A 17,245-nucleotide genomic window follows, 5' to 3' on the forward strand; every position below is an offset into this window, starting at 1 on the left:
AAGTTATCCTATTATGACTCAATAGTATATTTAAATGAAATGATAAAATTTTGAAATTGTATAATAATTATAATTTTTTTATTATAATCATAACACAAATATTATACTCAATTTAGGTTGAATTCTGAGTAAAAATTAGAAAATTTGAAATACCACTTATACTATTATGACTTTTAAAAATTATTTAAATAAATTAACTCAATTTATAATGACGAAAGTTCAAAAATGTTTTGTGGAGATGGGATTAGAGACTAGTTAAAGCTAGGAATAGGATTACCACCTTAAATCAGTTGGTAATACAGAATAAGTTTTGGAACATCAGTTCTCATTCTCCTTTTACTCATTTTGAGCGTGTAAATATGCGTTGGAATCCCTCCAAGAGGAGAATACGTTCCAATAAATACATACCACTAACACATAATGTGTCTCACTCATATAGAGTTTCAAAATGATTCACAACTTAGTCTAAAATACTAAGTTTGTCCAACAATAAATACAGATGTGTAATGTATGAACCCTAAGTACAACATATGCAACCAATCCATCCAACAAAACATAATATAAAGCATATAATGAACATGTTGAAATTCACCTGGTATCACACAATCATGATGCTCCTCATCTTCTTGCTTAGCCAACTACTTGCTTCATCAGCTGCTATAAATTTGAGTCCAACCATGCAAAAAAATGCATTATTTCAGTTTAAGCTAAGCTTGGGAACTACTAGTCCTGCATATTGCTACTCTACACATCCGAAAACGATGACCTGGAGCATGAGTTCTGATTACTGCACATGGGAGGGGGTAACCTGTGATAACAAGACAGGGAACGTAATCGGATTGGATCTAAGTTGCAGTCAGCTGGAAGGAGCCATATTCCCAAAAAGCACGCTCTTCCAATTCTCTCATCTCCAGTTCCTCGACCTCACTTGGAACGCCTTTTCCCTCTCCAATCAGTTCCCTCAGGAATTTGGTTTCTTTGCAAAAGATTTGACACATCTCAACCTCTCTAATACCGGATTTTCAGGGAGAGTTCCCCAGGCATCTCTCAGTTGTATAAACTGGTCTCACTTGATCTCTCTGGTGACTATAATGCTAAACTTGAAGATGAAGTGTTTAAATTACTGTTGCAGAATTTAACTCAACTGAGAGTGCTTAATCTTGAAGCGGTTGACATCTCCTCTGTTTTACCCACAAATTTGTCTACTTCCCTAAGGGTTCTTGACCTTGCGGTTGTAGCTGTACCTGGAGTATTGCCCCAAGAGGTTTTCCACCATCCTAACTTGGAGGTACTAGATCTATACTTTAATAGCATTGCATTCAGCGATATAGTACCCGAAGTTAAGTGGGGGAGAAATGAGAGTCTCTTCAATTTATCTACTTCCCTGAGATATCTTATACTCGGAGGTAGGATTTCTGGAGTACTACCGCAAGAGGTCTTCCACCTTCCCAACTTGGAAGTGCTAGAGATATGGGCATGGGAGCTTAGCAATAATCTCACTGCTGCATTACCCAAAGGTAAGTGGAGAAGTAGTGCTAGTCTCCAACACCTCAATCTACGAAGTATAAACTTACATGGAGGTATACCTGATTCTATAGGCTTTCTAGAGTCATTAGCCACTTTGAAACTCTTCACCTGCAATTTGTCTGGGCCGATACCAAGATCCATAGGGAATCTTGGTAAACTTACTAAGCTGAGCCTTGCACGCAATTATCTTAGTGGCCCAATTCCAACTGCTTTAGCAAACCTTACGAACCTAAAAACTCTACTCCTTGCTACTAACAATTATCTTAGATCTGGGATCTAATTCACTAACTGGACCTCTGCCTTCTTGGTTGTTTGCCAATCCATTATTACAAGTCTTAGATCTGAGCTATAATAGATTCACAGGTCTATTACATGAATTTGATTCCTCTAATTCACAATTGCAAGTTTTTTCTTGTGGACACAATTTACTGTATGGACCCATTCCACAATCATTTTTTCAGCTTGTGAACCTCACTCAACTTGTCTTTTCATCAAACAATTTCAGTGGTGTTTTGGATAGCGAAATGTTTTCACACCTTAAAAACCTGTACACTCTTGATTTTTCTCATAACAGTCTATCAGTGAGAAACACCAGTATGGTCACACTCCCACCAAAGCTTCATCACTTGGGATTGGCATCTTGCAACATGAAAGAGTTCCCGCGATTCTCTGCAGATGCGAAGTTCATTGAACATATAGATCTATCAAAAAATGAACTTCATGGGGAAATTCCCCATGGGATTGGGTCAATGAGTTGGGACTTGTACTCGTATCTTAATCTTTCTCGCAACAGACTAACAGGCGGTCTTGAGCATATAAATTGGAATGATATTTGGTATCTCGATATCCAGTCTAATTTGCTCAATGGATCATTGCCCAACCTGTTCTGTAACTCGAGCTCTCTTAAAATTCTTAATTTATCTTATAACAATTTGAGCGGTGTACTTCCAATTTATCAGACAAATTTGACCCGTCTTTTAGTGTTTGATTTGCGGATGAATAACATTCAGGGGAACATTCCACCAACCTTTTCAAATTTTCGTAATCTGAAAAGTATAAATTTGTATGGAAATAAATTGGAAGGAAGAGTTCCTACCTCGTTTTCTGAACTTGAACAGCTAGAAACTCTTGATCTGGGAAGTAATCAATTACATGATACATTTCCGCAGTGTTTGGAGTCCCTCACAAATCTCCGTGTTCTTGTTCTGAAATCAAATAATTTTCATGGCCTCATAAACCAGAGTTCAAAGATAGAACACCCATTTCCTAACTTGGTTAGAATTTTAACTGTGTTGACAGCCATAGATGTATCAAAAAACAATTTTGAAGGGAAGATTCCTGAATACATTGGAAATCTAGCCTCGCTCAGATATCTCAATTTATCTCACAATTTTCTTGCAGGTCACATACCATCCTGCAAGAAACTTGATGTGAAATCACAATTTATCTCAACGGGGCTAGTGAAATCACAATTTTAAGCTGTGGTGATTGGATACGGCTGTGGAGTTGTGCCAAAATTTATCATCGGAAACTTGATGTTGATGGCAGGTAAACCAAAATGGTATGCTGGGATCATTGCCTGCGAACTGGGACTCAAGGTCAGGAGAATGGAAATTAGAATGAAATTTTAATGATTTGATATAAATTTGTATCTCTTGTTTACTGTCACCACATTAGATCAAAAATTCTGAAATAATATTCCTATCTGTCTCTTTTGTGATATAATTCCATTAACCCCTGGGAAATGCGATTACAAAAAAACATTTACGAACCTTAATATTCATGCAGCCAAAATTTTTAAAGGGAAAAATGAGAAATTTCATCACCTTTTTTCCCGAAATCATTGTGATGCTCATCTGCCTGCAATACCACCATGTTGTTCCATTGACTCCTGTCCAGCAACAAACTGCATTGTTCCAGTTTAACCAAAGCTTGACCATTGGTTCTCCTAGAAATTGCTCTTATAATCCTAATAATTACAAATTTTCATCGCATCCGAAGACCAAGCATTGGAGCATGAGTTCAGATTACTGCACATGGGAGGGAGTTAGCTGTGAACACAAGTCAGGGCATATATTCGGATTGGATTTAAGTTGCAGTCAGTTGGTAGGAACCATTCTTCCTGCCAGCATTCTTTTCAACTCGCTCATCTAGAGTTCCTCAACCTTTCTTGGAACGACTTTTCTCTCCTCAAAAATTCGGTTTCTTTGCAAAAGGTTTAACACGTCTCAATCTCTCAAAAACAGGATTTCAAGGAACAATCCCTCAGGTATTTCTCATTTGTATAGACTGGTCTCACTTGATCTCGGTGACAACCATCCTGTTAAACTTGCAGATGAAGTGTTTAAATCACTATTGCAGAATTTAACTCAACTCAGAGTGCTTAATCTTGAACAGGTTAACATCTCCTCAGTTTTACCCAAGAATTTGTCTTCTTCAACCCTAAAAGTTCTTAACCTTAAGTATACTGGTTTATATGGAGTATTGCCCCAGGAGGCTTTCCACCTCCCCAACTAAGAACTATTGAATTTATCTTATAATACAAACCTCATTATTACATTACCTAAAGTTAAGTGGGGAAGCAGTGGTACTCTCCAACACCTTTCTCTTAGTGGAACAAACTTCCATCATGCAGGTATACCTGATTCAGTACGATTTTTGGATTCGTTGGACACTTTGTCACTCAAGGATTGTAAATTGTCAGGGCCAATATACTGAAGTCAGTTTATTTCCTCACTGGATTGGGTCAGTGGATTTTTTTATCTGAATATTTCTCACAACAGATTAAAAGGTGGTCTTGAGAAAATACCTTGGAATAATATTCAGTACCTTGATCTTCAATCCAATAAGCTTAGTGGATCATTACCCACCTCGATCTGTAATTCGAGCTCTCTTCAGCTCCTTAATTTGTCTGATAACACTTTGAGCGGTTTACTCCCCATTTGTCGAACAAATTTGACCATTCTTTGGGTGCTTGATCTACGATGAATAACATTGAGGGGAACAATCCACCAAACTTAACAAATTTTCGTAATCTGGAAACTGTAAATTTAAATGGAAATAGATTAGAAGGAATAATTCCTTCTCCTTTTGCTGGATTTGATGCTTTACAAGTTCTTGATCTTGGAAACAATCAAATATTTGATACACTGTCAGAAATATATTTCAGAAACTTCAAGGCTATGATAAATGGTGAAGTGAATAAAATGAAGCGTCGTTATATGGAGCGCAGTATTACAGTGATTTCACGAATCTGGCAATCAAAGGCAATGAGATTCTGTTGGACAAAATGTTAACTATATTCACAACCATTAATTTATCAAGGAGATTCCTGAATACATCGGAAATCTAGTGTCAATCAGATTTCTCAATCTTTCTTGCAATATCTCACAGGCCTGATGCCATCCTCGATTGCAAAGTTGACGGTGTTGGAGTCACTAGACCTCTCATCCAACAAACTTGAAGGCGAAATTCCACAGCGACTCGCTGGATTATATTCTCTTGCACTTCTAAATCTTTCTTGCAACCAACTTCGAGAATGACAGCTATGTTGGTAACTTTGGTGTTAGGATATGGGGGTGCAGTGGTGTTTGCATTTATTATCGGAAACTGGAAGTTGCTAACTAGAAAACCAAAATGGTTTGCTGGAATTATTGCCATGGAATTGGGTCTCAAGATCAGGAGGGTGGAGATAAAATGGAATCATGTCAACTCTCATCCCATATAATGAACGATTGTGAAATTATATTCCCATGTAATGATAGTATCCGCCAGCAAAAGTTAGTGTGTAACCTAATATGGAACTGACGTGGAATTTAATCAGTCCAGTTTTATTCGAATATGGATTCCAATTTAGGGACATGTTCTTGTGGAAGAAAAACAATTACGTTATCGTATTTCTAAACTTAATCAAAATGATTATGGTTCAGATGATACGGGTGATGAACAGATGAAAAAATCGTTAGAAGTAAAGATGTTAATTTTAATAAGAATGCATTGTATAAGAATAAACTTGTAGCTGATTAAGTTTATTAAGTAACAACATGCACTATACCATAGAATGGTTATGACAACCACATTTTTAAAAATTTGAGAAATGATGTTGCAATTGGTAGACCATTGTATATATATTGCAGGGAGTTTTAAAATCATTGCAATTGAAATGCAAAAAAAAGAAAAAAGTTAACAATTTGCTATCTATTGTAATAAGAATTGTTAGGCGTTACAGTACATTAAAAAATTTAGCCAAATAAGTGGCGGGTTTGCTAGGCGGGATTTCATTAAAAAAATTGCCGGGCTTCCCAAACAAAAAAGAGGGCCCATAACCCGACATAACATTTTTAGACAAAGTAAACACACGCCGCATAAACACAGCGTATAAACACAGCTCGAAGAAGAACACCGTAAGAGAGGAGTTTCTGAGGAGAAATCTGAAGCTGATAACAAATCTCGAAGAAGTTTGAAGCTCCAAAAAGGTAAAACACAGATCCTTGCGTCAAATTTTTTTCCCTAAATCGATTATAAGTTTGATTGCAAAATACCCTGTGATTGTTCTTCTTTTCAAATCTTAATCGATTATGTTTTCTATGTTCAATCTTGTTTCTTGTCCTCAAAATATATTTTAATCGATTGTGCATGTTCTGATTTTTTTTAGTTATTTTGTTTAATCGACTGTGTATAATTTTAATTAGGGATTTCGTTTGTGATTATTGTATGAGTACTGACTTTGTTGTCACCGATTATAACTTAGTTTGTTTGTTTTTTGATTTAGTTTATAACTATGAGATCTTTCAATATGAATTTTAATTAGGAATGTTTAGGCTTGTATTGATAAAATCTCATTTTATAAATGAGATTTTATAATTATGATTATATAATTCATGATGTATGTCATTTGTTTCCTTCTTTGTGTAGAAAATAAGTTTGTGAACAATCAATATGACTAGGGTTTCACTTCCGAAATACAGTGAGGCCTATAGTAATGGGGTGACAGATTTTGTACAAAAATGCTTTCGATAATTTTTCCACGGGATCTGAACTAAGATGCCCTTGCAAAGATTGTAGTAATCGTTTCTGATTTTCTGAAGAAGACGTGTATGATCATCTCGTTAGTAACGGTCTGTGTCCATCGTTTGTTAATTGGGTATACGAAGTGCAAACCCCTAAGTTTAAAAAAGTTGATCAGGAGATGGATTGTGATAGTGGTATGGGCCTAGGTGAAGATTTTGATAAAATGATTCGTGATGAAAGTAGAGTTAGGAATAGAATGAATGACACAGCAAAAAAAGTTTTATAAGCTTGTTGAGGAAGTGAAACAACCTTTGTATCCGGGGTGTGAACAATTTACTCTTTTAGGATTTATAGTGAAACTTTACTTATTAAAGTGCACTCATGGTTTTACCGAGGGTGCCTTTAGCGGTATTCTAAAGTTGATAAAGGAGGCATTTCCCGATGTAAATCTGCCTTCTTCTTTTAATGTGGCCAAAAATATGATTAGAGAATGAAGTCTTGATTATCATAAAATACATGCTTGTCCGATTGCATGTTGTATTGGGGGGAAATATAAACTTAACAAAGTGCAAATTTTGTGGGGTTTTAAGATGGAAACTCCCAAAAAACAGGACTGATACACCTATTTCTCCTTCACCTGTTTCTCTTGACTTAGAAGAAAAAAGTTGAAAGTTACTGCAAAAGTCTTACGATATTTCCCGTTGAAACCAAGGATCCAATACTTATTCATGTGTAAAGACTACTCTAAACTCATGACATGACATGCACTAGGAAGAACAAAAGATGGAAAGCTATGACATCCGGCCGATGCAGAGGGTTGGAAGTCAATGGATGCTAACCATCCAAGTTTTGCAGCGGACCCTCGAAATCTCATGTTAGGTTTAGCGGCAGATGGGATTAATCCTCATCGATCGAAGAATATAAGCCACAGCACTTGGCCAATTATTCTAGTGAAATATAATCTTCCTCCTTGGTTGATTATGAAACCTGATAACTTAATTCTTTCGACACTAGTCCTTGGACCCGTGTACCATGGTAATGATATAGATGTATATATGCAGCCACTCATCGCTAAGTTGAAAGAATTATGGAAAGTAGGTTTAGAAACCTACGATGCCTATGTTGATAAAACATTCATGTTATGTTCGAGTCTCCTCTGGACCATTAGTGATTTTCCAAGGTATGCCATTTTATCGGGTTGGAGCACGAAGGTTAAGTTAGGTTGTCCGAATTGCCATTACTGTACTTCTTCATTGTATTTGAAGCATAGTCGTAAAGTCTGCTATATGAACCACAGAAAATTCCTACCTCCGACCACAAGCATAGGTTTGATACTAGAAGATTTAATGGTAAGGTTGAAACTGATGTTTTCCCCCCTCCATTATCTGGAAAGGATATTAAAGAATTATTGCATGGATATGAAAATTAATTTGAGAAACGAGATGCAAAGAAGAGGAAAAGGGGTGTAGATTGCCCATTTAAAAAGAAGTCTATATTGTTTCAATTACCATATTGGAGAGATAATTTAATTAGACATAATCTAGATGTCATGCATATAAAAAAAATATGTGATAAAATAATATGGACTTTTTTGAATATGGGTGGCAAGACGAAAGACTATATCAGTGCCCGAAAAGATTTGCAAGAAATGGGTATTCAGAACGTTCTTCATCCCATTAAAATTGGAGATAACAATCGCTATGAAATCAGGGCAGCAACTTTCGACATGACGAAAAAAGAAAAAGAAAGCTTTTGTACATTATTCATGGACGCTAAGTTGCCCCACGGAACTGCATCTAATATCAGTCGATGTGTACCTGGCAGAAGAATGCGTGACATTTTATTCCAGATTTCTAACTAATAGTGGAAAAAAGAGATTGAGAAGAACATAAAAGTTGGATACCCCATTGGTTCGAGGAGAAATAAAGATGGAAAGTCTGTCTACTTGGCAGAACATGTTTGGATAAATGCTCATCGGTACGTACTATTCAACAGTGGAAATGTCGAGATTGAGAAGCTTATCGAGTATGTTCTTATTCCCTTTATATGTTTAAGGTAATATAGTAGTTTAAACTAGGAATACATGGTAATTTTAATTTCATTTTGGTGTACAAATTGCAGGGAACATCGTATTTTATATGATAATGAAGCAAAGATGAAGAAATACAAGAAAGAAAGAACACATACTCTAAAATTTCATAACCAGTTAAAGGCTAAGGTTGAGAAAAGAACTGAAAATACATTGGAATTGTCAAATTTGGCAAGGGGGCCTCAACGAGCAGCGAAAAAATTTAGTGGCTATGTCATAAATGGATTCAGATTTCATACCAGGTAACTGTACTACACAAAATAGCGGTGTCATTTTGACAGCTCTAACCACCAGTTTTATGAGTTTAAAGGATCAAAATCCAACAGTTGGGGATGTTATTTACTACGGAGCAAATGAAGAGATTATTGAAGTAGATTATTGGGGCGCATTTGCGGTTGTTTTGTTTAGGTGCATTTGGTATCAAAAGGATAAGGACTGCTTTGGGCTCACACGTGTCAATTTCAATAAATTATGTCAAAAGGATGATCCATTTGTACTAGCTACACAAGTACAACAGGTATTCTACATTCAAGATTGTACCGAAAAGAACTTGTGGTTTGTTGTTAAGAAACTACCGAAAGAGCACAATGGAATAGACGAGGAAACTGATGATGTGCTTGAAGATCTTTGCGGACCTACCATGTATAATGCTGAACTTGAATACCCATTACAGAACCAAACTGATGATATGACTTGGCATAGGGATGACATTCCGAATGAAAATGTGTCATTCGGTGAAGAGAAAGAAGATCATGATGATGACCATGATGAATGAATGGACATGCCGACTTCTTTATTTCTGTTTTTTTTATGCTCATCTGTTGCTTTTAATCATGACAAACATTGTACCACTACTTGTAACTTATTCCTGATTGCTTGTAAAATTTGATGACCAGTTCATTTGATTTTTGCTACTTGTTGTTTGTTGTTTAGCCCTAAAATTTAATATTTATGTTTCACTTGTTACTTGATAGTAATTGCTTATATCTGTATAATGTGGGGACTAATTAATATTCATGTTTATGTTATTTTCAGGTTATGAAAGAAAACTATTTTTTCCTCAGGTTCCACCATAAGGGCCAGTTTCAAAAAACCAAATACTCAAATGGAACATCTACAACAATTAATGCAGCTGTGGATCCTGATAGATTTTCATTCTCGGTACTGATGGAGTATGTTAAAGATGACCTTGGATATAAAGAAATTGGAGGCGTTTATGCGAAGAAAGAAGATGGCTGGAAACTACTGATGACTGATAAAGATGTAGATGATCTTGTAGCAGGGGTAAAACTTGGTTCTTTATTGGATATTTACCTTGACAATGTGGTGGACACATCTATTGTGTCTGCTACCCAGATACAACCACATATTGTCATAAGACCAAGGACACATTTTGAAGGTAAAATAATTTTGGCTCCAAATAATTTTTTATATGAATTTGAGTACTGAACTGACAATTTATATTTTTTTTTGTCTTTATATCGTAGGTGCTGATTTACCCTTGAAAAGGAAGTTTGTAACAATTAAAGATCTTACACAACAGATAACTGATAAGATAAAGTCACGAGCTTTGGTGGAGAATGAAATAGAACATGATAAACAGATCAGTACCAGAAAGCTTAGAAAGGCAGGTGATGGGGAGAACAAAAATGTAGGTGATGAACTGGTGAAAAAGAATGCAACTGATAAGGTAATTTTTTATCCCGGTGTATTTTTGGTAATTATCTGAGATTTATTTTGTAATCACATTGTATGCTTTATTGTCATCTTACATTTAAGTTTATTAATTGGGTGCTTGGTTTAGAAGAAGCTTGTTGATTATGAGCTAAACAGAAGAAGGAGAATGGAAGCGAATGCGAAAGAAGCTGATAAGTATAAACTGAAGGAGAAGGCAAATGAGTTCTTTACTGCTGGGAAATCCACCAAGAAAGCAAAGAAAACAGTTACAGATCATTGGTCAGAAGCTGAATTTGATCGAGCATATATTTCTGGACATGATAGTTTAAGCGAAGAAGAAGCAGAACATGTTATTCCTCAGGTATATTTTTGTACAAATACAACTCCTTTGTTTTTTGGAACATACAATTTTGTTGACTATTTTTTGTGTATTTAGCCAAAAAAGAAAGTAAAAAATGTTAAAAAGGTTAACGAAGTCGTCGTCAGACCAAGGACCCGTTCATGTTCAGTAAATCAAACTGAAGGGAGAACAGAGGTATATGAATTTAATTTAATTTAACTTATCTTTATGTGTTTCATATGCATCTACATAGTTGGTTTTAGTTTTAATTTAATTCATGTTTTAATTTAATTTATTTTTTTTGTATTATTCGCAAGGTTAATGATAGAGATATATTACCACCTCCCCCGCCACTACCAGCTCCCCCGCCATTTCCTCTTGATCTTACACAGTTACAAAGGCCTCCTGCCAATGAAAGGATTGGTACAATGGAAGCATTTGTTGATTTACAAAAACACAAAAAAGATGCGGAACAACAAAGGCGTGTCAATGATGATGAAAATTTTGAAGGTAATAACTTCCAAAATGTTGTGGATTGTGTCTTCGAAATAGGTTTATTTCAAATATTAGGTAATGGTCTTATTTTTTATATCAGGAATATGCATATTTATTTGTGGCTATTTTTGTAGGTGAATCTAGTACCAAAAGTACAAGGCGTAGAGGACCTACGAAGATGAATCATGTTTTCACAAGGAGACTCGATGAAAGGCCAGTTATTAATTTAAATCATGACCTCCAGCCCGTGTCAAAGGAAAAAAATATCATTACTGAATTCAGTAGTTTCATCAGGACGATAGCAAGGCTGTACATCCCACTTGATTATGTAAATTGGTCTAAAGTTCCTAAAGCAATAAAAGATGGATGGTGGGAATATATCAAGGTAAAAAGCACTTTAATTGTTTTTTACTAAAATTGTTCAGTATTTTTTTTTGAAATTAACTTGTTCTGTATTTTAGGTAAACATGGTATTTTATGTAAATTGTGTTGTCCTTATTATCTATTCTAGTGACGTAAATTGTGTATGTGTTAATTGTTCGATTTTATGTCATTTTTTAATTTTTGTTGTCCTTGTTATTTATTGGAGGAAAAACAGAGTTTTTACTCTAAATTTAACATCAATTTCTAATTTTAAGAGCATCATCGACAATAATGTTGTGCATTCTGTTCTTTGTTTTGATGGGCTTTTAGTTGAATTTTGATGTATTTTAATTTTAATTTCCATATCTGGGCCTGTTTGTGGATAGTGAAATTTAGATGGCCTTTTTTATCTGGGCCAATGAAATTCTCTATGATCTACGATGTTAGTTTTTTAATAACCTAGTGAAATAACCTATTTTTTTATCGTAAATAGTTGCTTCTTTAATTCTAGATTCTTATCATTTCCTTGTTAGACAAAAATAATGGTTTATTTATCGTAAATAGTTGTTTCTTTCTTGATTCTTATCCGTATTTTTATGTACCTTGTTAGACAAAGTACATAATTCCCGAGGAAGGCAAGGATTGGGTTATTAGAAGCCTTGCTGATGACTGGAGGGTATACAAATCTCGTGTTAAGAGTGCATGCTATACCAAATTTGATACTGACGCCGAAAGGATGAAAAACAGGCCTGCAAATATTCCAGTGGAACAGTTCAAGGTGCTTCTCAAGTACTGGAGTGATGAATCAGTCAAGAAAAAAGCTGAAACAAATAAAAAAAATCGAAAGAATGTGACTGATACTCATACTGCTGGGCGCACTAGTTTTGCTCAGATTCGTAATGAAATGGTATGACGTACCCATATTTGTTGTTTAACGGTCCCTTCATTTATTTCTTGTAAGAAAACTGATACATTTTATTTTATTCTAGAAAATTGGTAAAGATGCCCGTGCACAAGACACAAAGAAGGCAATTTATCCAAAAACCCGCAAAGGTCATACAATGATGGTAAAAATAGCACTTTTATATTTCTCGACCAATTTTACAAGTATTTTTGTTCATAAATTGCATGTTCAGATTTTATGAAAAATTTTACAAGTATTTTTGTCAATAATTAGCCCTGCTATATTTCTTCATTAATTTTACAAGGAGTAATTGTATTTTATTGAAATTAATGTTTGTTGCTCAATTTTATACGTAGGAAAAGAAAAATGGAAAAACTCCTCAAAAATCAACTGATAAGGATGAGGAGATGGCAGACCTTGATCTTGCAGCTCATGGTCCTAACTGGCTTGTTGGAAGGAGTGGCATAACAAGGAAGACGAAGAAAAAATTGACAAAAGAGGGAAAAACAGATTCTTCGGAACTGGAAAAAGCAACTGAAAAGTTAGCTGCTGCAATGGAGGAGAAAATGCAGAAGAAGCTAAGGAAGATTTTTGAAAAACTTGGTGAATTGAATCCTGGTCTAAATATCGATGTTGAAGAACTATGTGCTCAAAGTTCTGCCGAGGTTGATGAAAATGAAGATGATTATGAGGATGCATAAAAAGTGAGCGACGATGATGGTGATGCAGATGGAGATGAAGTTGCAGGGGCCATCTGATTTTTACTTTAATTTATCTTTAAGTTATCTGCAGTTTGCTATAGCAAGCTTCTTTTGTTAAATTCGAACTCGAATTTGGTTTAGTTGTGTGCGACTAAATTCTCTCGTGAATTTGATTTAGCTAGCTATTGTTATTTTTAAATAGACTTAAATTATGAATGTTTGTAAGGATGATGTTGGGACATCCTGAGAGCTGCTTTTAATTTGGTCATGGTACTTTTGAATGACAATTGCTTGGTTTTGTGGCATAAAAAAATGCTTGGCTAGTATATTTTACAAACAGTTCCTTTCGTTTTTTTTAAAACACTGTTGTAATTATGTCCACGTTGCCATTTGAAATTACATCAGCCATAAAATATTACAGTTGGTTCAAATTTTGTTGCAATATTTGTTAGATTTGACCATAAATTAATTGCAATAGGACCGGTTAATGTTGCCTTAAGGTGGTTATTTAGCAGACAAAAACATCTATTGCAATGATTTTACTGTGTAACAACCCAAAATATAATTAAGATCAAATTTATTCGATTTCGACATGGAATCGATAGATAACCCATTGTATTTGAACCAACTATAAAAGCCCTTCAAACTAACTCGCTTGCTCACACAGAACAACTACCTACTCTGGCATCTGGAAACCTACAACCCGGTAGGGACCGCCAGAAACACTCTTGCAAGCGGTGCGCCTAAGTCTGGCCATCTTCTTGCTTAACTTCCATGGTTAGATCAAAGCAAATAAATGAGCAAAGAAGCTCAGAAAGTAACTATATAAATAGTTCCACATCACAATGTCAATATCAAAAATCTGAGACATTCTATATTCAATTTCTAGGTGGCAGTGATTGGCTAAGTAAAGGTAATAAAAAGGTTTCAGGCTTTCAGGACTTAAGGCTCAAGATTGGGAGAAAGCCGACATTCATCACAAATCATTAGCAAGATTATAAAAGATTTTCTCAATTGAAAGAAGCTGTTAATCGAGCTTCAAGATTCACAACTAGTTAAATTGTAAGGGCTCACAGGATTCATAACTTAACAAAAATACAAATCATTTCATTTCCTCTCATTAAAAAGAAGCAAACTGCTTAAGGGATTATATCATTTTCTCTTTCACAAAACATAAAAAAAACCTTGATTGGAATATCCATCCTTTTTAAAAAAAATAATACGGGTGATCAGCCCATACCGACCTCCATCTGGTCGTTATGGTACCTATGACATTATTTCAGCCTTATGTTGGACTAGCCCCGCTAGCTTCTTATGTGACTGGACTAGTCCCACTAGTCTCTTACGTCTTTATCCAATCCATCAAGAATTCGTTTGGAAAACCTTTGTGTTGGAAGTAAGAAAAGTTGACAAAGTTCATTTTATCATTACCAAGAATATGAAATCATTCAGACTCATTCAAGTCAAAAATCATTCTTAAGTTCAATTCAAAAATTCAAGGAAAGTGAACGAATTAGAATTAAACAGGGATCAATATAAAAGATCTTGATCAAATGGTCAATAAAAAATACTAGTTCCTAATTAGAACAGTTCTAAATATCAATACATAATAAGGTTCACGGGTTATCGAAGAATCTGGGTTAATCAAAACAATACGTAGAAAAGTTTATAAAGGTTCTCTTGGGGTTTACGAGATCATAAGATAACAAAATAAATAAGTAAGGTAATCAGGGTATGAATCAACGCGATTACACCCTTTATTCCTGTTTGTATATCTTATACTTCTACATGTCTTATGACTCTATTAAATTTTATTTTATTTTTGTTATCTTATACTTCTACATGTCTTGTGATTGTGTTAAGTTTGGTTTTATTTTTGTTATCTTATAATTCTATATATTTTATGATTCTATTAAGTTTGGTTTTATTTTTGTTTCACCATTTCGGCTTTAACCCTTGTGCTTTTAAGTTCGGTTTTATTTTTATTATATTATACTTTTATATGTCTTATTATTCTATTAAGTTTGGTTTTATTTTTGTTTCATCAGTTTGACTTTAACCTTTGTGTTCCTAAATCTCTTATGTATTGCTAATTCAATATATTATACCTTTTTAGTTTCATCAGCTTTTGATTTCACCGCTTTTTGAATTTATTATAACTCTATATGTATAATTTTTATTCTTCCCTTACTTCTATGTGACTTATAATATTATATGTATTATTTTACTCATTTTTTAATTACATTTCTTATATTGATTTCAACTAAGTAATCCTATTTCCATATGACTCAATAGTCTATTTAAATGAAATGATAAAAATTTTGAAATTGTATAATAATTCTATTTTTTTATTATATTCTTAACACAAATATCATACTCATTTTGGGTTGGATTTCCGAGTAAAAATTAGAAAATTTGACATAACACTTATATTATTATGACTTTTAAAAATTTTTTTTTTTTACAAATGTAGAAAGTTTTCATTAAATTGAATGTAGTACAGTCGGGACAAACCCCCAACTGTCGATAGAACCAGGTGATAAAACAAATAACATACTAAAAATAATTAGATGATTTGTTTCCTGATCGTTTAACACATAGAATTTAAAAATTTTTGAAATTAAAAACGAAATCAAAGACATCCCAAGCGATCCAAATTGCAACAGCATCTCTGAAAATAGCAATATCGTAATTGATCATATCATATAAAAAATATGGTTAGCCTAATGTTCAGAAACACCAATCGCGTAGAATGAGATTGGAGAAGCGGGACCCCAGCTATCTATATTTCGGACACAAGCTATAAACATGCCGAAGGCACCCCAGCTATCTACATGCCGGATACCAGACATGCCGAAAGTGTAAACTCATGAAATATGAACAATCTTTAGTTGTGAAAGGTAAGCTCTCGCAATAATCACCACCATCCCAGATCCGATGCAGGCTTTGCAGATCACCAAAAATATCAATAAATTCGTCATCAACAGATCCATCACTAGATAAACCCAAGCATGACTAAATAAATACATAACAAACACTCCAAAAGTAAAGACAAAACACACACTCCAAGAGGAGAGACACACAAACACCCAAAAAATTGGGTCTTATTGAAAGGAAATTAACGAGAATAACAAAGAATGAAGGGGTTGGGGCTTTCCACCGGAGAAAACTAGTGAAAGCCTCTCGATTTACTTGAAAATGTAGGGAGGATGAAAGAAGGGAGGCGAATTCTTGTAAAGCTGAATCAAATAGCTATTTTGCTTCTACTGACTTTAGCCGATCGTAATTGAATTAGGAGTTAGCTGATCGTATAATCAATTTTGAGTAATGTTCACAATGATCTTTAAAAAATAATCAATTTTGAGTAATGCTCACAATGATCTTTAAAAATTATTTAAATAAATTAAATCATTGCAATGGTTATCGACTAGTATTTATAATGACGAAAGTTCGAAAATGTTTTGTGGAGATGGGATTAGAGACTAGTGTAAGCTAGGAATAGGATTACCACCTTAAATCAATAGGTAATACAGAACAAGTTTGGTTATAAATGTTAGCAATCTTGTATGATAAAGACATTGTTATATATATATATTGAATATATAACTACTTCACAAGAACATATTTAATTATTAAATCGCGATATCACTTAACTTATGTACTCGAGTATTATCACGTAACACATAATACGATATACTCATATACCCTTAATATCATAACTATACTTAACATTTAGCAATTAATTATTGATTCAAACATCACGACACGAAAACATTTTTTACTCCTTTTTGCTTATCAAAATTCGAACCAAAACAAAGCATACCAAGTAAGTTCTTTTCGGATAATTGACATGCAAGTAAAAAACCAACATGCAAGTTCAAAAAAATCATATCTCAATTAGCAACAATCAACATGCAAGTTCAAGAATCAAGCATAAACTTTATTTCTAGTCAAAACCACACATTCAAACCATTTTTCAAAAAAAACCTTACCATAAAAATTTTGAACCAAAAATCATTTGAAACTCAAAAACTATAACCAAACTCATCTTTTAAAAGTACTAATCCATTATTCTAGATATAACCAATCTTTTTAATCCTTTTGAGTCTAAATTAGTTACATGCAAAGCTAAATCTTGA

General features: G+C 34.2%; 2 protein-coding genes across 3 annotated transcripts; both read left to right on the plus strand.

Moving 5' to 3' along the window:
- The first annotated feature begins 4,511 nt into the window (after positions 1 to 4,511).
- Positions 4,512 to 5,069, plus strand: LOC141679228 (uncharacterized). Its single transcript, XM_074485733.1, has 2 exons — positions 4,512 to 4,758; positions 4,921 to 5,069. The coding sequence occupies exons 1-2, from the start codon at positions 4,512 to 4,514 to the stop codon at positions 5,067 to 5,069; spliced, it is 396 nt and encodes a 131-aa protein (XP_074341834.1).
- A 788-nt stretch (positions 5,070 to 5,857) lies between these two features.
- LOC141678320 (uncharacterized) lies at positions 5,858 to 13,356 on the plus strand. 2 transcript variants are annotated; one of them, XM_074484610.1, is made up of 10 exons: positions 5,858 to 6,002; positions 9,662 to 10,025; positions 10,114 to 10,316; positions 10,434 to 10,664; positions 10,740 to 10,838; positions 10,961 to 11,153; positions 11,273 to 11,523; positions 12,112 to 12,408; positions 12,491 to 12,568; positions 12,762 to 13,356. In XM_074484610.1, the coding sequence occupies exons 2-10, from the start codon at positions 9,665 to 9,667 to the stop codon at positions 13,104 to 13,106; spliced, it is 2,058 nt and encodes a 685-aa protein (XP_074340711.1). In that variant the 5' UTR covers positions 5,858 to 6,002; positions 9,662 to 9,664; the 3' UTR covers positions 13,107 to 13,356. The 2 variants fall into 2 exon arrangements, with proteins under 2 accessions (XP_074340711.1, XP_074340710.1); XM_074484609.1 differs by having other exon boundaries at positions 10,431 to 10,664; positions 12,762 to 13,349.
- The last annotated feature ends 3,889 nt before the right edge of the window (positions 13,357 to 17,245 follow it).

This window comes from Apium graveolens, chromosome 8 (assembly GCF_009905375.1).
Source record: "Apium graveolens cultivar Ventura chromosome 8, ASM990537v1, whole genome shotgun sequence".
Taxonomy (NCBI): Eukaryota; Viridiplantae; Streptophyta; class Magnoliopsida; order Apiales; family Apiaceae; genus Apium; species Apium graveolens.

Bases quoted from the DNA above. Each gene is read 5' to 3' on its own strand.
- LOC141679228 (XM_074485733.1), top strand. From the start codon at position 4,512: ATGAATAACATTGAGGGGAACAATCCACCAAACTTAACAAATTTTCGT. The intron at 4,759-4,920 runs GTATTACAGTGA...AATATCTCACAG, and splicing joins GCGTCGTTATATGGAGCGCA to GCCTGATGCCATCCTCGATT.
- LOC141678320 (XM_074484609.1), top strand. From the start codon at position 9,665: ATGAAAGAAAACTATTTTTTCCTCAGGTTCCACCATAAGGGCCAGTTT. The intron at 10,665-10,739 runs GTATATTTTTGT...TTGTGTATTTAG, and splicing joins CAGAACATGTTATTCCTCAG to CCAAAAAAGAAAGTAAAAAA. The intron at 11,154-11,272 runs GTAATAACTTCC...CTATTTTTGTAG, and splicing joins TGATGATGAAAATTTTGAAG to GTGAATCTAGTACCAAAAGT.